This window comes from Typopeltis vanoorti, chromosome 5 (assembly GCF_054136105.1).
Source record: "Typopeltis vanoorti isolate ZY-2024b chromosome 5, IOZ_Tvanoo_1.0, whole genome shotgun sequence".
NCBI classification, from domain to species: domain Eukaryota; kingdom Metazoa; phylum Arthropoda; class Arachnida; order Uropygi; family Thelyphonidae; genus Typopeltis; species Typopeltis vanoorti.
In genome coordinates, this window is record NC_143553.1 from 136,132,583 (window position 1) to 136,154,197 (window position 21,615).

Consider the following 21,615-nt stretch of genomic DNA (forward strand, 5'->3'; position numbering starts at 1 on the left):
AATATATATAAGGTTTTTTTTAAATGGAAAAAAGGTAATTGTTATTTCAGTTATACAGTTGCGTGTTGTACTATTTTCGCCCACCTGTTATCTCCTTCGGTGTACTTATACAGCAAGGTGATTTACTGTTGTAGATCGTTGCAGTAGCTGACAAGAGCGTATCTCAGAAGGTGTTTGATTTATGGTAGGATTTAGGGCTCTTGTGTAAACACACACACGCACACACGCACGCTCTTTCCCCCCTGTACTCGAACTCTGCACATTAGCTAAGGTGAGAAAAGATGCAACCGTAAAACTAACTTCAAATGAGGGGTAACTTTGAACTTAGCAGTTTCTTTCTTTTTTTTTTTTTTTTTTTTTTTCCCGTACAGGATACATCCTTATATATACGGAATAACTGTTTCATCGATGAAGCAACAACAGTTCAGCAGATGTTGACGGAGCAAAATGTGTTGAAAAGAACGTCTACCAGATGCGACCCTACAAATAAGTCAACCAGAGATTAGTTAATAACATGTTTCTTAAATTAATAAAAATAAAAACATCCTTCCTTGGATACATATCCGATTTTTTTCCCCCCTGTAAACACCTTCAAATCAAATAATTCAAATGTGAAAATGTGAGTTGTGGGGGGGGGGGATGATTCATGACTTAAGCCTACTTTCTATCCCTGGCATTCGTTACACCGTAGATACACCAAGCTGTACAAATAGTGCAACTCTGTATGCGGCAAGATAACCTTGGAAATACGAGTCTTTAAGAAATCCAGCGCTTATTTTTATTTGTTTTTATTTGGTCCTCTCTGCCAGCGAGGTCTAATAAAGGAAGATACCATGCATAGCAGTGTTGTAACAAAGAAAATACTGGCGCCACCTATATCAAGATGTTTAGATATACTTATTACGTGTCAATTAGGGGATTTTAAAACATTTCGAACACACTAATGTTTATTAATTTTATTTTTATTTTAGACATAGCTTAACTGTCTCTAAATGTGGAATACAGTCGTACAAATGATGTGCCAAGATCTACAGTTGTACAAAGCCTACGAATTAAGACTTTTGTAAACAGTTTGTGTATAATGACCGATAGTAAATGAATTGGTCGATACTTCTTCTTCTTCTAATTCCCCCCCCCCCCTCATGTATCAGAATAATGAAGCAGCATTTAACCATGCTCTTGGTACACCAAAGGGTACCAAGAGCATGGTTAAATGCTCTTGGTACCCTTTGGTGTACCAAGAGCATTTAACTAAATTAGAAAAGATTGACCAAAATTTCGTAGATCACTGCCCCACCTTGGTTTAGGAGTTCAACCAGGATTTCATTCTCTCAAACCCTGTTCTATTTTGCATGCTGTAGATGTTTTCTTTTACTCTTATAATCATTTTTATTATTTTTAGGCAGTTTATTTGAATGTTTACTACTTCTCAAGAGACCAGTGTATGACCAATGTTAAAGGTTCTATATGAAAAAGGGTTTTTATTTGAAGAAAGAATTCCATCATATAAAGACTTTCTTTTTCATTGAATTCGATTAATCTCAATCCCCCATCGAGAGCTTTCATCTAGTTCTTCTGCACCATTTCTGTCATTAATGTTCACCTTGGTGATTTGATTTTGCAGTGATCTTTTCCTTTGTTGAACAGTTGTGGCCTAAATATCAGCTTAGAAGTATTTAGTTTCTTTGTCAGTATGGTTTATTATATCATCAGTTGATGATATCGTTCCTCGAATTTTTCTTGATCAAGAACCGAACTGCGATGGTTATTTCCTGACCTTTTTGCCTCTAAAGTATAATAACGCTTCTATTCTTTCAATTAATAATTTTTCTCCTTTACATCTATATATATAGAATATGCAGATGATATAGTATTATTTGCAGATAATAAAGAAAATTTAAACTTTGTACTATGCAATGCAGATAAATTTCTGTAAACCACAATAATGGCAGAAATGGAGAAAAACTTAACTTAGAATAGTGGAAGGAAATGAACTCGACCGGATTAAAAAATTCAATTACTTAGGCACAGACAGGCGGTGTATGTAGAAATAATTAAACACAGAATAAATCAAGGGTGGTCTACTATGACGAAACTTACAAATATATGAAAGAATATACATCTCTCCAAATAACTTAAAATCAAAATATATAGTTCAGTGGTATCCCTACAGTTCTTTATGGTACAGACTTGGTTATCAATCAAATAAGAAAAATTGACAGACTTTTAAAAACAAGTGTTGGAAAAAAAAGAAAGAAATCATCATGGACTGAAAATGAAACCCAATCAGGAGATCAGAGAAGAATTATACTATCATATTTCACTAATAACAAGAATCAGAGAAAAACAGTTAATGGTATGGACATGTGTACAACTTCTAAAAGGTTTCTCCAACTCTTCAAAATGGAAAGTAGAAGGAAAAATTAGGAAATTATTTTTTTATACCTATAAGTTATAACAACAACAACGTTACCGGCTTGCTGGGTGAAGCATAAAACGCTTTTTATTTTCCCCTTTATCTGTATGGAGAAGCTTGATGGGGGAGGTTGTGAGACTTATGCTCGCACTTTGTGAACTATGGAGTTAGCTCTGTTCTGCTGAAAGGAGGATTGCCTTGGGTCTTTTGTGTTTTTGATAGTCATGTTCACTATAACTGGAAGCTTGTCTGATTAGTGGATTAGGATGAGAATGTGCCTTGCTGAAGAACTTTTCCGCATGGTCATGAAGGAGAGAACGGATGTCAGGGGTTCCGGTTTCTCTGTGGATCTGGGTGTTTCTGACGAACCATGGGGCATCTAAGATCATCCACAGGCATTTGTTTTGTATCCTCTGTAGTTTCTGGATGTTAGATTTGGATGTGTGACTCCATGCCGGGGATGCATATGTGATTACTGGTCGAATTACCATCTTATATAATAACAGCTTGTTGCGTTTATCCAATTTGCTGTTGCGATTGATCAGGGGATAGAGTTGGGCTATGGTTCTGGATGTCTTTGTGCCTATGAGTTTGATATGGCTGTTGAAATTTAGCTTTTTGTCTAGCTGTACTCCAAGGTATTTGGCTTCTGTCTGCCATGGTATCTTTCTTCCGAGAAGTTCAATATCATCTTGGATGAAGGCTTTGCGTCTGGTGAACAGTATAGCTGAGATTTTGACGGGTTTACTTGTATCCTCCAGTCGGAGAACCATTTCTCTAGCTTTGTGATAGTGTCCTGGAGACGACTGATCGCCAGGTGTGGGCGGAGAGATCTTGTCATTATGGCTGTGTCGTCAGCATATAGGGCTGTGATGGTAGTCCTCAGGTTCTGTGGAATGTCACCCACGTAGATTGTGAAAACTAAAGGAGCCAAAAGAGATCCATGTGGTACTCCTGCCAGGATTTTGCGCCTAGTTGAGATGGTGCCATTTATTTTTATCTGCATGGATCTGTCAGTGAGGTATGATTTTATTAGACGGGTAAGGTTTGTTGGAATGTTGGCCTGAATGAGTTTATAGAGTAATCCTTAAGGCCATACCTTATCAAAGGCCTTGGCAATATCCAGAAAAACTGCAGCTGTGTGAAGGTTCCAGTTGTATCCTTGAGTGATATGCTCCACTAGTCGGTGTATTTGTTGCACTGTGCTGTGCATACGGCGGAAGCCGAATTGTTCGTTTGGAATTATTCCTATTTGGTCTGAATTTTCTTGTGATCTTGAAAGGATAATTTTTTCAGCAATCTTTCCCAGGTTGGAAAGCAGGCTTATTGGACGGTAGCTTTGCGGGAGTTGCGGATTGTTTCCTGGCTTTTTTATTGGTATGATGTCTGCTGTTTTCCATGCAGTGGGGAAGTGTTGTATCCTCAGTACTGCATTGGTTATGTTAACCAGGTGCATAATAGCCTTTCTAGGAAGTAATTTGATGATTCTGTTAGTAATTCCATCTGGCCCTGGAGCTTTTTTGTTGTTTAGATGTTTTATGATGTTGGTTATTTCAACTGGAGTAGTGGGGGTGATGCTGGCTGGTTTGTCTTCGGACTGACTTAAGGTAGGCTTGACCTGCTGGTGGACTTTATATATGTGGGTGATGTTTATATTATCATATGACGGGCTGCATTGTTTTTCTAGGTTTTCTGCTATTGCTTCTGCTTTTTCTTTATCCGTGTGCGCCGTTCCATGAGCAGTTTGCATGGGCGGTAGGGGATTGTGTTTAGTGCGCAGAATCTTCAGAAATTTCCATATTGTGTGATTTTCTGGGCTGAGTGATGATAGTTTATTGTCCCAATCCTGGTTCCTGTGGATTTGAAGTGCTTTTCTGACTTGGTTGTTCAACTTGTTCAGAGTTTTCTTTTCCTGTGGGGCTTTTGTGTTGTGGTATCTTTTCCTGGCTTTGTTTTTTGTTCTGATGAGGTCCATTATGTTTTCTGGGAGCCGACCGGATGGGTGGTTGGTTGTGGTTTTGGTGACTGCTTCTAGTGCTTTTTTAATTTGGCTTATTAAATTGCTTATTGCTTCATCTATTTCTTCTTTTTTGTGGATGATTGGTACAGGACCAATGTATTCTGGTAGGATTTTAGCTAGCCTATCCCACGATATGAAGGTGTGCTGGTGGGCCAGTTGATCTTGTGTGCCAAGTTTGATCAGGATTGGGTTGTGGTCGGATGATAATTCATTGAGCGTCTCTAGTTTATATTGATAATTGATGTTTCTAAGGATAGCTATGTCAAGTACATCTGATCTGCCATGAGGGCTGTAATGAGTGTGCTCAGTGGGTCCTGCTACCACAACTGAGTTAAGTGTTGAATAGTTGTGTAGTAAGCGACCACTTCTGTTGTTGGTGGTGCTGACCCATGCTGTGTGTTTGGCGTTCAAGTCACCTACTATGATGGTGGGGTCTGTGGTGCCGAGGACTGCATCCAGGTCTGTTGTCAGTAGAGGATTGCTTGGTGAGTTGTAGGCAGCAAATATCTTGAGGCTTCCAGCATTGTTTGTGTGGACTTGTATTCCTGTGGTTTCCAGGTTTGTAGTCTGTGGGTTCGATATAGCATTGTGGTGGAGGTATGGTTTGATGTAGATGGCAGTGCCTCCCCCTCTGAAGCTGAGTCTATCCGTTCGGTATATTGTGTATCCTCTCACTTTTGGGTTGTTGGCAGGTCTTAGGTGGGTCTCGTTGATCAGCATTATGTCCAGGTTGTGTCTTTGTGCGAATTCCTGTAGTTCTAATGTTTTGTTGGTGAGGCCATTGGCATTCCAGGCTGCAATTAGAAGCGAGTTAGGTTTTACTTTTGTTTTATTCATAGTTGAGTGCTGTGAGTATGGAATGGGTTCCTTGCAGGAATCTCTTTGTGAAGGATGGAGTTGGGTTTGTTCTGTTGAATTCCTGCAGCATAGTGGCTAGCGAAGCAGTCAGTATTGCTGTGATGTTGGAGCCTATTTGATTGCTTTGTATTGTGTCCTTTGGGAGGGCTGCTTCTACATAGGTCTTGGTGGAAGGTTGAGCCCTTTCCTGACTTTTATGGATTGGGTTTTGGTGGTTTGATGACTGTGCAACAGAGATGCTTTGAGTGGTGGTCCAGATTGGGGGAGGTTGGACGGGTCTTGTAGTTCCCTGATTTCTGGGATGGTGGCTGCATCCTTTGTAGTTTGCTGGGTGGGGACCTCCACAGTTGGCACATTTGGCTGGTGTGGTTCTTGCTTTTGTGCATGTAATGGTTTGATGCTTCTCGCCACTTCAGGCATCTGAACTCGGCTTTACAGAGTCTTTGGGCATGGCCAAACTTTTGGCAACGATGGCATTGCCCTGCTGGTCCATTTCCTGAGTGGCTCTGTTGATATTTTAAGACCACAGACCGCAGTTATGTCATAAATTTGTCTTTGTGTGTTCTGTATCTCAACCAATACTACTGGCATCGGTTGTTTATCGGATCTGTACATCCGGCTGACTTTGATAGGTGTTGGGCCCTGCTGGGTAAGGTCAGCCGCGATCTCCTCGGAGGTAATGCCTTCGGTGACACCTCGCAGTACAACCTTTAGATTTCTTTCGCTGCTTAGTGCGAAGGTGTGGTACTGTAGTTTGTTGTTATCCATCATTTTTGTTATTCCTCTGTAGTCTGTGACTGTTGTTGGTTGAATTTTTACACCTTCGTCGGTGTTTCTGGCCCAGGAGTATCCAATTTGATGTTCTCTTAGGTTTCTTGCAACTGTGGTCCATTTTTCCTTCTCACGGAAAAGGAAAAATGGACCACAGTTTTTCCTTTTCCCTTTTTTTCAGGGACTATTTGTGAGGGTGTTTCGTTTTCCACATGATCATCCTCGATTCTACGTCTCTTGCCCGTCTGTTCTCCTGTGAAGACCGTCTGACTGAGGCTCTCGGGCGGGAAGATGGATGTGTCATTGATCTCTTCCGCTTCGCCTTCCATATCATCGGATTCTTCCGGCTGTGTGTAATATTATCCATGTCTGTTTTATTTGATGTTATATCTAGTAGGTAGTGATTGGAAAATTGCTTATGATCGCAATTAGAAATCCCGCAGGTCTTGAGACCTGCCAGCAGAAATTTTGTAGAGGATATTGCAGATGAAAAGGATTGCCAGCAATATCGAGCGATTAGCTAAATGCGCAAATCAATAGCATATGAAATTTCAGAAAATGAAAAACGCTTACCTCTATATATATATATATATCATTTATCATTCAAAACTATCGCACTGAACTAATACGCTACGCGAGCCGCCATTTGCATTCACCAGTCATTATAAGTTATAACGCTGAATCATAAACTAATTGTAATATTTTAATATGAAACTTTTAAAGGCTTACTAATATATTTAGATTTTGTTTTAAAAGTAATAAAATATTTTACAATATTGTGTACTATCTAGAAATATAATATAAGTTACATTACTATTTATAAGAAATTCTGAACAAAGTCTTTATATAAATAGAGAAAATGAGAGATTTACATTTCTTTGTGTATGTTTGTTCAAATGACAAAATCAATGATAATTCAGACAAACGTATTAGGTAAGAAATCTCTTCCCCCCCCATTTTTTTAATATAGAAAATTTTGCCATCGAAACTATGAAATAGACGATAATCACAACCATTATTGCTTCTTCTTTGATGCAATAGTTCGCGTCCGAAAGCCAACGTCACTTCCTGTTATATGTTTCTTTGTACATAAGAAGAAAACATTCTTTTATATTAGAATTTTATGACAAAAAAAAAGTTTCCGAAAAATTCCGACATTTTGTTTTGCATTATTTAATGTAAGATAATGTAAACTAATACAAAACTGTAAAATTTTGGTGACAGATTAACACTAATCTGATACCATATTTTATATCAGTAGGAGGCGCTGCAAATTCAAAAACTGTTGATATCAACGTGCTAATGACATTGTAGGACTTTCAGAAATGGTAACTGCAGTAAGATTCCATCGGATCTATTTGATATCCTTGGATGCAAAGCATTGGTTATTTAGATATCCTTCCACGTCTTTTTCTTAAGTTCATGGAACTTGTGTTCATCTTAATTAAGGGTAATATTTTCTTGTCATAATTTCTCCCGATCTTATCTCTCACAGGTACTAAACATGATTTATGGACCGGGGGGGGGGGTTTCTATGGTGCATGGGCTTCTTAAGAATTGACTTAAATGAACTTTAAATATTCTTCTAGTGTGTGTGCTACATTAATCGGATCAATGGAAGAAAACTGGCTCTTGATAATGGTATCTTTGTCCCCCTTGCATTCTTGTAGGGGGATATACGTGATCCCTTGATTAATGACACCTGGTGGTGATTTTCAAACTTAATGCGAGTTAGTTATGGCACTTCTCCTCCCCCCCCCTCCTTCTATCCCTTTTACAAGGCGAGAGCTGTTTACATTGGATATCGAAAAAGCCCTTAACATAAAATTATAGTTTCAAAAAAGGGGACAAAGTCCCTGGGAATATCTGATGAGAGTGGCGTTCTAGTGTTTACAAGTATTTAAGAGCAATTATTAAAGAAAGAGGGAAATATATATCGTCATTCATCTGTCTTAAAATGAGATCGTTTTAACCTCGACATGAGTGAGTTTTATCCACTGAAAGGCAAACTCATTTGATATTAATTTATCTCATTCTTTTTTAAGTTATTATAACTGATATTTGTGTTTTTTTTTTTTCTCTTTGTAATGATACATTCAGCGATGCATCTTTGGGTGTATGAGATGCATGGCGATGAGTTGAAAGATGCAACATAACGGGCCAGATGTGGTGTTTACACGTTTTCAAATAGTTTTAAATTAGTCAGATGGATTATTAGGAGATTAAAAAAGTCTGTCGATGAAGGATTATTTTAAAGGGGGAATAGAAATACGAGGCTTATTTCCAAAGGTTTTGTTTGGTACTTTGTAAATCAAACATTTCTTTAACAAAATACAAGCTTTTAATATAATTTACACTCTGCCTTATATGTTTGATAAGTCGGATCGCATCAATAGACATCTCATCAACAGTGGCGATGAATTTCGCACTGATTGGTTCTTTCAAGTCGAATGGCCATACATTCGACTTGAGTCAGATACCGCCTCCCTTTTGAAAGCTTATTTCGCTGAATAAAAAAAACGACTGATGTAAAGATGGAAACTATGATGTCATCATTTCACTTACTAGGCATGCGCGGTTTACAAAAATTTTCAAACAAGACTATAATATTGTTAAAATTGCTGATTATTTTTTTTTTACAATACAGCTGAATTTTTATAACTTGTATTATGTGTAGTTTCACAAAAAAAAAAAAAACAGCTTTGTTTCGATATTTACATTGCGATATACCTTTTTTATGAGATATTCAAAGAGCTTGTCGGCTTCCATCTTAATCTATCCTAACAGTCTTGTAAAGAGTCATAAGACAAACTCGCCTGAAACTATAGCAACCAACTGTTGGTTTTACCTTTTATGACGGGCTATTAAAATTCAGAATTATGTTGCACACGATCATTAGCACAAGCAGCGACATCCACTTAGACCTATTAGCGATCTGACGACAGGGCGGTAGAAAAAAGAAACTAACAAAGCAGGGGCTAGCCCATCCCTCTAGGTACCACGAAAAACACGGGAGGGAACAGATGTAATGTTGGAGGGCGGGGTTACCTGTTTCAAAAACGAATTGAATAACCTCGCCACCAGACAGTTTTAAATACATCCTTCACCCGTAATTATACCTATTACAGTCTGAGTACGTCTCTCTCTCTCTCTCTATCTGTCTGTCTTTCTTACGTGTATGTGTACACATACCTTGGGTGATTTTTAAACTCCCGAAGGCATTAAGGGGAAACACTGTAATTAATGTAGAGATTGTATTTAAGGTTACTTTCCTTTTGTGAATCTTGCGCAAGCAAAGAAATTAAAACAGTGATATCAGTGGATTCAACAAACAGACAATCACATTTTGACATAATCGTTACAAATAGAGGGTTCAGTTCTAGACAGATGGAAAGGATAAATCAAGGTTTAAAGGAACCTTTGAAGTCATTGAGGCAAAAGTCTGGGTATTTAAAAAAATAACTGCAAACGCTATTATTATTATTTGCACTGAATATAAATGAGCAGGTAGGGAAATCTAAAATGCATTGTGTGTGTAGGGAAAAAAAAGACTTTTTTTTTACAGAAAATAAGGAATACAGTGCACAGGGAAATGTAGAAGGAAATAAAGTGATTTGATGAACCAGTGTTTTGTAACAGCGGCTTATAATAAAGATATGAAGAGGCAGTGTACGTAAGGGGAAAATTGTGTAGTGGGCAGGGCCGTCCTTACACTTTTCCCGAGACACCAGAGTGTCCCCCCCCCCCCGTTACAAAATGAATAAAGACAAATAAAAACAATCAATATATATAAACTTTTATTATGTTTATTAAAAAAACTTATGCTAAGTAAAGACAATACAAATGTTAATAGTAACATTAAGTAGTATTACGAAAATAAATAGTATTTGCATTTTTTTTTTAAAGGAGATATGATCTATTTAGATATTGACTTCCTTTTTTTGAGCTGTATTATAGCGATGTAGGAAATTTAACAGAAAACAGTCATTTTTAATGTTCAATTTTCATTATTTACACTTTTAATTTTTCAATTTTAAATCTAATTGTTTGGGGACTCTTAAATTGGCCCTAATATTTCGGGGGCCCCTAGCTAGATAAAGCCTCGTGTGCCTGTGCATAAGTACAGTCTTGGTAGTCGGGGGGGGGGAAGGAATTGCTTAGATCAGAGAGCTCAATTTTTAATCAAAAGGGCGTCCACGATATTTACTAATAATAGTTAAAATTGGATTAAACAATCATTAAATAAAACTGCGATTCTACAGGGTGTTTCGCATTAAAGTACCCCTATTCCGAGCAATCTGTAGAGAGAACGAGTAGACGAAGTAACCTCAAACTTAGTAGGTACCCTAACCAGATCATGGAGAAGAGATTTTCACAATTAAAAAAAAAAAGAAAAAAAAAGTAGTTAAAAAAATGACCAACAGGGGAAATATGGCGCTGTCAGTGGGAGAAAATTACAATTCATGTGAACTGGATGGCACGTGATTGTGATGATTCACAACCAATGACAAACGAAGTTATCCGATTATGTTTATTTCGCTCATTTCATAAAATAATGCGATAGAAAAAACATATCGCAAAGAGATCTGGATGATCAAAGGAGGTTTCGCATCAGACTGTTTTTTGTAAACAGACTGATGTGAAAGGGATAGAATTTACATTTAAATGCATAATATTAACTATCGATATAACAGAAGACATCTCGTATCCATTTAGTGAAGAAAAGGAACCAGAAAAACAATATTTTGGGATTATCGTATTGGACTGGCAGAAGATAAATAAGAGCAGAAATTAAATAAGAACAAAGCAAATGAATGTGGATATCAAACACTCGTTTCCAAGACAGAGTTTGAAGATGGACTTTTCAACTGAAGGTGATGAGTTAGCCTGTCTCATATGGGGTGGAAATGTTTTTCATCCTGCAATTCGGTAAAAAGAACACACGCAATATACAAACATATGAGATTACGGGAATAAGGATTAACCAGTTTATTAGGTCGAGATTTATATCAAGATTAAGTTCTGACATAAATAAAATTTATCTCAGGACTTGATTTAATAGCCCTTAGGAGTAATTAATCATTGACATTTTTCATTTTCAGGTCCTCCTCAATTACTACACCAATCATACGATCAACAGCAAGTACTTCCAGCCGGATCTACTGCTAATCTTCCTTGTCCGGTGCATGCGGATCCAGATACACTTTTCTTCGAATGGTACAAAGATAAAGAACCCTTAACAACTTTTGGGGGTCAACGATTCCGAATTTTAAATAGTGGTGCGCTGAGAATTAAAGAAACCGTCAAAGAAGACACAGGAGTGTACATATGTAGAGCAGTAAATGGATTTGGTAGTGTGGAAGTCAACGTCACTTTAATCGTGTTAGGTAAGTCTGAATAATTTAAAAAAAAATGCTACAAATGATGTATATCAAACTTCGTGGCTTTTAAAAAACCCAACTGGCACTGCACTTTCTTTTGAAGGATATATGAAGTCTTTCGAACGGTGTAGGTATCGCCATCTGCTTATTCCTTCAAACTACTGTCGCTCTGGTTAATGCTTTCATCAGAATGCGTTTCCCCATGACATCCGGGAACATTTTCTGTAGTAGTCTCTTTAGCACCTCCAGAATTTTTTTTTTTTTTTTTGGCTCGTAACGGTTGTAGACACATTCACGAGGCTTCGTCTGCATACTTGAACAACATTTCGCGCACTAAGAGGTTCTAAATTAAGTCATCTCTACCAGCGTCTTTCTCCTCCCCTTTTGCCTCTCACTCCCACTTTAAGGTGGGCCCGTTTATTATTGAACTATATACAACTCCCCCCCCCCCCCTAGCACGACAACTGCTTCCACTTGGGTCGTAAATTTTCTTCTTAAGAGGAAGGCCGAAAAAATGTCGTTTCCTTAATTTATGTGGAGTCGTGCTCTTCCCCGGATCTATAGAACGCTGTGCCGCCCCAACATATCAGGTCAGACCAAGGTCGTTAGCTTAACCTTTATTTATTTTGTGTTTGCTTGACTTCTACCCATACGTTATTGCCAAAACATTCAAACACACGCTAAACCACTATTCACACGCCAGAAATTATGATGACAAATCATTGGCAAATAACTCTTTACACGAAGCTTCGTGATAGAAACAAGTAAAAATAATCAAACTCAGACCGGTTTGATCGCGATTGAATATATCATCTTTAGAGCCCTAAACGAACTTGTGTTGGAACGCTCTCTCTCTCTTTTTATTTTTTATTTATTTTTATTTTTTTTAATACGTTTCTAGTACGAGTAAAATACCCTAGATGGCGCCATTAGCAGGCAGCATTATACAATACTGTAAATCTGTGCACTTTTAAAAAAATGGGATATACAGACTAAAGAAATGGCGCCATCTAGGGAACACGCCAGAAATTAAGACAAAAATAAAAAGTTTCAGAGCTGTTATTTTTATTTTTTTTCCTTCTTTTTGTTTATGTGTATTTCACAAATTTCTTTTTATTTTGTACATTTAAATTACTTATTAATTTAAATTGTCCTCATATCAGAGAACAATTAATATTTCATACTGCTAATTTCCGTCTTTTTCAAAAGACAATTGATTTAATAATCAAAACCTTGAAGATAATACAAATGACATTTGAAGGAGTTGTTGAAATGCATGTCCGCAAGGAGATGTGCTTTGCATTATGGGATACTAAGGCATGAGATGTGAAGTCATACCACCTTTACCACGAGTTGCCTCAATCCCGAAAATACTTCAGCGCAAACTTTGTTTGTTTACACTTGGATAAAGGATTAAACCAAGAATATAATTTCTTGGTATCTTTAATTTACATTTGAAGGAGACTTTCCTATTTTGAGAGAAGAGATAGAAGCTGCGGTTAATTCTTTGAAGGCAGGAAAAGCTCCAGGCACAGATGGAATAACTTCAGAACTACTAAGAAAACAGAGAGAAAACCTACTATAGATGGCCTGTTCAAAATTTGTCGAGATGCATGGAGTAATCAACCGTGGTCTAATGATTAGTGTATTTCTGTTCTGATTCCTATTCCTATTGTTACATAATGTAGCAATTATATAGCCATCGGTCTAATCAATCACCCAAGCAAAATTGTCCTAAAAATCTTACTCTCTAGGATTGAGAGAAAAATATAAAATATATCATCGGCTGTTTGTCCGAAGTGCGATGATGTCTTTGGGCAAACACGGCCTATGAAGATTTCAGTGAATGATGGAATATTAGAAGTTGAAAGATTCACTTGATCACAAAAGAAACGAAGAAATTATGAAAGAATTAAACCATAAAAAATAAAAAATAAAAAAAAAACAGTAATAGAAAATATATAAACATAAATGGATGGAACACGTTCAAAGAATGAAAACAGAAAGATTACCAAAACAAGCCTTAAAGTACAAGCCATTAGGAAAAAGAAAACCAGGACATCCTCTTAAACGATTCAACGATGACTTCTAAAGCCGGAACAGGCCACACTAGGCCTAAATCCTTGACGACATGGTGATGAAAGATTCACTTACTTCAGAAGTGTGCAACACTGAAGGGAAACTGAAGGGTTGCACACTTCTGAAGGGACACTGAAGGGACACTTGAAGGGAAACTGAAGGCTGTAACACTGAAGGGAAACAGTTGCTAAAGCAACTGTTTCCCTTCAGAGGTTACAGCCACTTTGGAAGGACAATAAAATGCAAGACGATCATCGATACCCTTCTTATCTCTGTCTTACCACACGGATGTGAGAGTTTAATGTTGCTAAAGGAAATGAGAAAAGACTATTGGCTTTCGAGATGAAGTGCTACAGAATACTTTTGGAAATGTCAAACACTGCACACTTAACAAATGACGAGGTTAGGAAGAAAATCCGCTCCATTGCCAGAACGCAAGAAAATATCATCACTAAAATATCTTGAAAACAGTTCCGGTGGCTAGGTCAGGTGACTGGGTGTGATAGTTACCTAAAATAGCACTAGAGGGCTTGAAAATAGACTGGAAAATAGACTAATACATTAAAGTTCAAAATCAAAGTAAAAAAAAAAAAAAATTCGTGCATTAATCATAAAATTACTTTACTAAAATATACAAAGCAATTGCAAAATAAAAAATGTATATTTTTACCCACATCTCAAATATTTGCCAAAATTTACAAACGTTAACAATTCTGGTGTTCAATCATTTTCAACCAACAATTCAGTTATTAAGCTAATTATTTTAAAAATTCTTTGAAAACTGAAATAAAATTTTATTATCCCTTTCAAAATTTTGCATAATGCCTTAGCGTTTCTATAAAACTGACAAAAGATTTCAAACACCTTACAGAAAAAAGTATAAGAAAATGTCTAATAAGTAATTTCTACTTATTGTTTATATATATATTTGTTATTTATTTAGATGAGGATTATGACGAAAATGAGGAGAGTGATAAAAATTTATACCCCGATAACGAGGGTGATGAGCCAAAAGAACCCGTTGGAGGTAAGATTTCTGTAGATAAGAGGTAAGATAGCTTTAAGAAATACTAAGAGTTAAAGCAATAAACGTTATTAATAGCATTTTACATTCAAATTCAATGCTTCTTCCAGATCGTATTCGTCAGGCGATGGGTCCGATTCTCAACTGTTATAAAATATTTGAAATAGCATTACTTGAACGAACGATAATTATTTATCGAGAAAATATTACATTTCAAATATTCAAAATGGCTGCTGTCAGCTTGGATAACTCATCGACTATTCAAAGTGTAATCATACAAAGAACTGAGAAGTTTAATGATGCCTTGAAGTGTAGGATTATTCGTTGGATTCATTTGGTTGTTGGGTCTACTTTGCATTCAGAACAATGTTTTTAATGCATTTATGGACGGAAATTAGCGGAATCGAGTGACTACAGTGATCAATTCAGCGACCCACAACGTCTGATCTTACGGTGAGGAAATTGATTATTCAAAGGTTGCTTGACGTTTCTAGCGACGTGTATGTGTGTGCAGGGAGGGAGGTTCATTGTGTTTTCAAATGAATTTTTATTACAGGATCATAAAAAAGAAAGAAAAAAAGAAAACGTGTTATTTGTTAGGAGTACAGCAAAGATTTAGTACGATGGTTATCAACGATACTGCACCACATGTTTAATAGGAAAATAATGTACGTAACCTTTGTGAACTGTTATAAATTCATAGACGAGAATATCTGATACTATTTGTTCTATCTCCAATAAACTGATGAAATGTCGAAGAATTATGGTAGCTCGGTCAGGATGCGTTTGCATCCATAGCGCTAAACAGCCCGAAGAAAGATCATTTTAAGTTCGATTCAAGTCACTGACTACAGAAACTTTTTAAAGTCTTTTTCAACCTATTCTTGATTTAATTGAACTCTGGCAGAAGCAGCATGTAAGCTTTTTTTTTTTTTTTTTTTCGCTAGAAACACGTTCTTACAGACAGTAATACATACGAGTGTTCGGGTGTAGAGGCACGAGATGAATGCAGTTGCCTTCCATATTCTCTTCGCTCCTGAAAAGATCGGATTCGTTGATAGACTGGACCCACTACCAGTGAAGGCTTGAAGGAATGAGACTGGAGGCCAATCTGTCTTCAACAAGTTTATTAGTGTTAAAGGAGCTCAGCCTACTGGAATTTCTTTTTCATTTTGCATAATCTTTCGTTGCATAAGGTTTTTTAGACCACCATGCGAGGAATATGGAGGTGGGTGTAAAGATTTTGAATGTCGACACTTTGTGCCATCTGAATGAGGTTTTCCTCCTCATCTACATTCTGTTGTATGGGAACAACAAACAGCCAGAAACAAGTCCCTTTCTTGCATCTGTGAACATTATTGAACATACGTTAGTTTGGATTCTTCATCGTAGGAAAACCGTCACCAATATTTTTCAACTGCATTTTTTTTTTCATCCACGAAAGCCCGTTAGCCTATGCCACATTTATATTGTGCGTATTTACCAAGAAAAGTTATAAAGGTGGATTAGCTACTATTGAGAATCAGATTCATATTCGTATTCTTTATAACATTTCTGGATGGAAATGATCGCGGGAATAAAATTTTGAAATATCGAAATAAGTTATTCATCAATGGTAAAGAAATTGGAGACAGAAGCGCCCCTGGCGTTGTTTTTTGACACTTACTCTTCATTACTAATTTTTATATTTTTTTTGTAGCATTAAGCAAATTTTAATTCGAAGTTGATAATAAAATAATGTTTAAGAAACTTATAATAAATGTATAAATATCAGTATGTATTATATGTACGTGTTTCTGTCAGATTGTCGAATATCGACATGAAGGAAGGAGAGAATAAATTGTCCAACAGCACACGAGACCATTTAGCGTTAGGTTTAGTAATTAAGATCATGAACCGTGCTTAGTATGTCTATCAATGGGTGTGTTTTACGTCTGATTTGTCTGTTTCGCAGGCAGAAAAAAACAGACTTTCCTGGAAGAGAAACACTTTGCCATCACTGAATGAGACCAGCTAACTCACCTGCGGTTTAAAAGTTGCTCCTAGATGAGATTCAAAGTAAGCTTTAAAAATCAAAGGATACGTGTCTTTGAACAGCACTACGGATGAGTTTACGAATAGGAAAGCAATGTGTTGATCAGAAAATACAAAGTGAAAGAGAGATAAAAAAAAAAGAGATGGAATAAGAATAACTGAGCTGGAGAGGCTAAGGAAAGAAAAAAGAAAATAACTGAAGATAAGAACAAGGAAAACAAAGGACAAATCAGAGAGAGAGAGAGAGAAAGAGAATGAAACAGAGATGGAGAGGAAAAGAGAAAGAAAAAAAGTGAAAGAAAGACAAACGAGAATCTGAAAAATTGAGAGAGAAAGAGAATTATATTGAAATATTTGCGATCAATTTTTACTACTCACTTCAAACACTACTTTAGTGATATGTCCGGGTTCTCTTTCGACACATTTGACCCTATCAGAATATTTCAGCACACTTTTAATTCCACAAAGCAGCAAACCCACTAGAAAAACACATGCAATTTACACTGGACTGATAGCCTCAGTTGCTTCGGCTGTAATTAACATTGTGACGTCATTAAAATTACCACTAAATTACGCAGCATCTTTAAAATAAATAAGTTTGAATACTTTTAAGAACACTTTTCTTCACTGTTTCCTTACTGTATTTACTTGGCTTATATTTCAAAATTTCTTTTTTCTTCTTTTCAGTTAGGCCCCGCCTCCACATCACTAAGTTACATCGCGGATTGATCGAACGTCCCCAAGGTAGCTCAGTTCGCTTCCGATGTGCAGTTTCCGGACATCCTCATCCCCATATTTCTTGGTTTAAAAACGGCCATAATGTTACCGAACTTGTTCCCATGTCTAAAAGAGGGCGCTGGCTGCTGCATTTGGAAAACCTCCAGCTTTCTGATAGTGGCAACTACACGTGCGTGGCGAAAAACTTGTACGGGATGCTGAACGTGACTTATTCGCTCAAAATTGTAGGTAAGGAATGAGAAAGAGAGAGAGTATATGAAGATAAACGGTGTGTGTGAGAGAGAGATTGAGAGAAGAAAGATAGAAAGAAGAATAATTAATGATATATACAAAAAGAACCAATTTTCTTGTGTCGAGAACCCACACTATTACGGACAATAATATATGGCGTTAGGGTTAGGGACCACGAGATGGCAGCACTTGTCTGCTGTACTCTCTTCACTGGTTTGTTTAAAATTAGTGATAGTGAGTTGGCCAGCTATCTCTGATTGGCTATCGGTGGAGATTGAATTTGCCCTCCCTCAGTTTTCAAAAGTTAGGAGTTAAACAATTCTCCCATATAGGGAATAAATGGTTTTAGCCGATTTTTCAGAAAGAATGAAAGGAGAAGAGAGAGACGGAAAAATGAAGGTGAAGGAGGTAGAAAAGATATAGAATGAAAGAAGAAAATAAAAAGACGAGATAGACGAAAGAAATAAAAAGAGAAAATAAAAATTTAAACAAAGAATAAAAAAAGAAAAGAATGACAGAAATAAAAGGAGAAAGAAGAAAAAAAAAGAAAGCAACGACTGGTGAAAACGAATAAAAGAGAGAAAGAGGAATAGCTTGCGATTGGGAAGAGAGAGAAGAATGAAAAAGCAAAAAAAAAAAAAAGAGGAAAAGAACAAAAAAGGGAAACAGACAGAATCGAGACGAGAATGATGAGAGAGAGAGCGAGAGCAAATGATAGATAGATGAAGGATGAGAGAGAGAGAGAGAATTGTCATTTTTCTTTCTGTAATTTTAAGAAATTTTCATTCGCGTGATATTAATAAATACCGAACTGATTTTTTTTTTTTTTCATTTATTTTCAGAACGTGTTCGTAGCAAACCTGAATTGACGGGAACTCACCCTCTTAACACGACTGTGGAATACGGAGGAGTAGCAACTTTTCAATGTCGGGTACGGAGTGATGTACCACCCCATGTTCAAGTAAGTGGCGCCATCTGGTATATCTTTAATACATTGTGGGAGTACGCGGATAAACATCCTCTCAATGCGTACGAAAACAAAATTGGGTATTTTTAAATTTCTATTGCGTAACATTACCTTTTACTATCTAAATAGTTTTCCATTATTGCAAGTGCACATGATGTGTTAAATGAGTTTTAAAAAAATTAAATTTTTAAAATATTTCCCATTTATTAAAATAGTATATTATATTTATGTGAATATAAAGAAATATCTCAAAAGTCCAACTTTTGATTATTTCCCTACGAAACAAATTATATTAACTAAAATTCTAGTTTCTCTTTGATAAATTCATTTCGTACTATATTATATTATATTATATTATATTATATATTATATTACGTATTACTTGTAGAAATTGCCATCTAGGTATGTAGTATGGTTTTAGTTAAAGGGTGAAGATGGCTATGTCCTTGTACAACTGCTTTTTTTTAAGGGAAAATCTATTTATAAAAAAGTTTTCCCTAATAAATTTTCTTTGACATAATTCTCTTAACTAAAAATTTAAACTAATTAAAATAAATAATATATTTTGGTTTCTCATTATATTTGTTTGGAAAACGTTTTAAGTCAGACAGTACCGCCATCTCGTAGCTATTTTAATAATGAATTAATTTTCAGTGGCTCAAAAAAATTGATGATCTAGAAACTTCCGGTTCCGACGACCAAAATGACGTCATTAAAGTACAAGGCGAACATTACCGCGTGCTGTTGTCCAGCGAAGTATTAGAAAAACCAGACGGATCCTTCCTGAACAAATTGATCATACCACAAGCCAAAGAGCATGATTCTGGGAAATACATCTGTCTAGGGGCCAACACCATGGGTTATAGTTTCCGGAGTGCCTTCCTCAAAGTGCTTCCAAGTAAGTAGTGCATTCTTAAGAATTAAATTTCTTTTGAATTTACATCTTCATTGCATTCACTACGAAATCATTCTTACTTGTTGCAATTTCTATTGCAGAATCGCAACCTTCTGATTCATCGCCGTTATCTGTTCTCCCGTTTCCGATAGTAATTGCAGCAGCCATTGTAGGGGTCGTGGCAATAGCTGCTATTATAGCGTTCCTGTTGTATTGTCGTAATAGAAGAACGGAAGGTAGAATTCGTAGTAGGCAACCTCTCGGAGCGTTACCACTGGAGAGCAAAGAAGCCTTCATCAATGTTCAAGAAAGAACTCACTGTGGACTAAAATCTAACAGAGAAATTATTTCTCCATCTTCCAGAATATATATGCCTTCTGTAGCTTATCCAACGTCAGGAATACATGGAACAGCATGCGTGTGATTTTTCCTGATGAGAATGAGTTTAACACTCGATCGACAATCCTTAAAATAAATTAAAAAACACCGATATCTGGTGCTCAAAAAACAGTGCAATTAACTGTATTATGATTGGAGGAAGAGAAATGTGAAATTAACATTTGTTAATCATTAGATGACGTCATCCACGAGCATGTGATGTCGCGTGAGATGATGTGAAATGAACTCTTTTAAGAACTGCTCCATACATGACGTCATATCATGTGATGTTTTTAATGTCAGCAGTGAATTTAATGAAATATGACTTGAGACGTGTTTTTTTTGCACATGCGCAAGAAGAAAAGATGAGACTTCAAATCACGACAGAGATTTTAATCTTTTGATTTATAAGTTGTTTTAAATTAACTGATTATTCAATATTTATAGATTTTTTTTGTTATTGTTGGAATTTGATGGAGTTCATAATTAAATGTGCATGTTTAACGTTATAAGCTATTTATTTTTTAAGTTTTTATATGAAAATGCACAGTATAATTAAAAGACATTCGGTGGTTTATAAACTTTGTATTCAAACATTTCGAATTATGTAAAATTGCAGTTTTTATTAAAACAGTAAATCATTAAAGTACTGTCTTATAATAATCTGGATTTATTAAATATTTAGATTCGACAGCCTTATCAAAGTCAACAGCTGATCCCCCCCCCCCTCTCTATCTCTCTCTTTTCTCTACGTGTGTGTGTGTGGTGTCATACAAAAATAATATTGCGAACATGATAAACAAACAATAAGTTTGTTTATAAACGATAAACAAACAGTAAATTTCTGCTAATATCTTACTTTTTCCTTTCCAAAACAGCTTGAGATCTACTAACAGAACTTATCCTAAACAAAACAAAAAACCGTAGTGCCATCTATGGATCAAAGAGAGAATTATCATTTATTTTCCTACTATTTACATATATTAATTTTTCATACGAAAAAAATGTGAATATACTCTACAAAATATTTAATTAGAACGCCATCTATGAACCTTGATTAGAACTATTATACATTTTAAAACACGAGTAAGGAAAAGTATATACAATAAGTGAAAAATTAAAAATTCATTTCATCAAATTACAAAAGATCGTCGCATGTCCACAAGCATACCCCCCCCTACACACACACACACACACAGCATAGCATACCATAGTGAAGTTAAATAAAAAGAACAAGAGGAGTTAAATATCGCGCACTGTCAATTAAAAGCACCTATAAACCAACTTTTCTCTTTTACTCTAGAGTCTAGACTATCTCTCACTCATAAAAGTACCACCATTCAGAAAACGTAAATTAAACGACTTGTATTGATTCATCGGTTTATTCAATCACAGCATATTCCTGAGCATCCGAATTTTCCTTTCAAGCTCCTCCGTTGATAAAAAAAAAAAAAGTTTAATTAATTAAAATAAACAGTAAGATACAAACAGGAGCTTAACAGCAAGAAGTTAACTAGGAAGGTGCTACTTCTTATGCAAGAACACGACTATAAACACTACATGAAGAGACTCATCCTACAAATGTAAACACCTCGGTCGATAATTAAAAAAAAAAAAAATCTCAGTTCTCTCCGCAAATGTAAACAAATATCTCCTCCTGTTCTAGGATTATATCTCCACTTGACTCATAAGTTTTCAAACTTTCGTGGCTTGTTGTTTAAACAGACCCATTCATAATGAGATTTTTTTCAAATGTAAACAGAAGGAGAAAAATCTTAAATTTCTGATTGAAATTAATTCCTGGCAAAGGTTTATTTTAAACT

At 36.1% G+C, this 21,615-nt stretch overlaps 1 protein-coding gene across 3 annotated transcripts in view; it reads left to right on the forward strand.

Moving 5' to 3' along the window:
- The window catches only part of LOC150106845 (fibroblast growth factor receptor-like 1), an 89,616-nt gene extending 69,178 nt beyond the window's left edge, over window positions 1-20,438 (forward strand). For 2 of the 3 annotated variants that reach the window (XM_090392762.1, XM_090392761.1), the window contains exons 3-8: window positions 11,168-11,452; window positions 14,469-14,552; window positions 17,271-17,549; window positions 18,395-18,513; window positions 19,174-19,417; window positions 19,516-20,438. In XM_090392762.1, coding sequence (XP_090248888.1) covers window positions 11,168-11,452; window positions 14,469-14,552; window positions 17,271-17,549; window positions 18,395-18,513; window positions 19,174-19,417; window positions 19,516-19,838 — 1,334 coding nt within the window. In that variant the 3' untranslated portion in view covers window positions 19,839-20,438. The remainder of the gene's footprint in view (window positions 1-11,167; window positions 11,453-14,468; window positions 14,553-17,270; window positions 17,550-18,394; window positions 18,514-19,173; window positions 19,418-19,515) is intronic. The other variant, XM_090392763.1, reaches the window with a different exon arrangement.
- The last annotated feature ends 1,177 nt before the right edge of the window (window positions 20,439-21,615 follow it).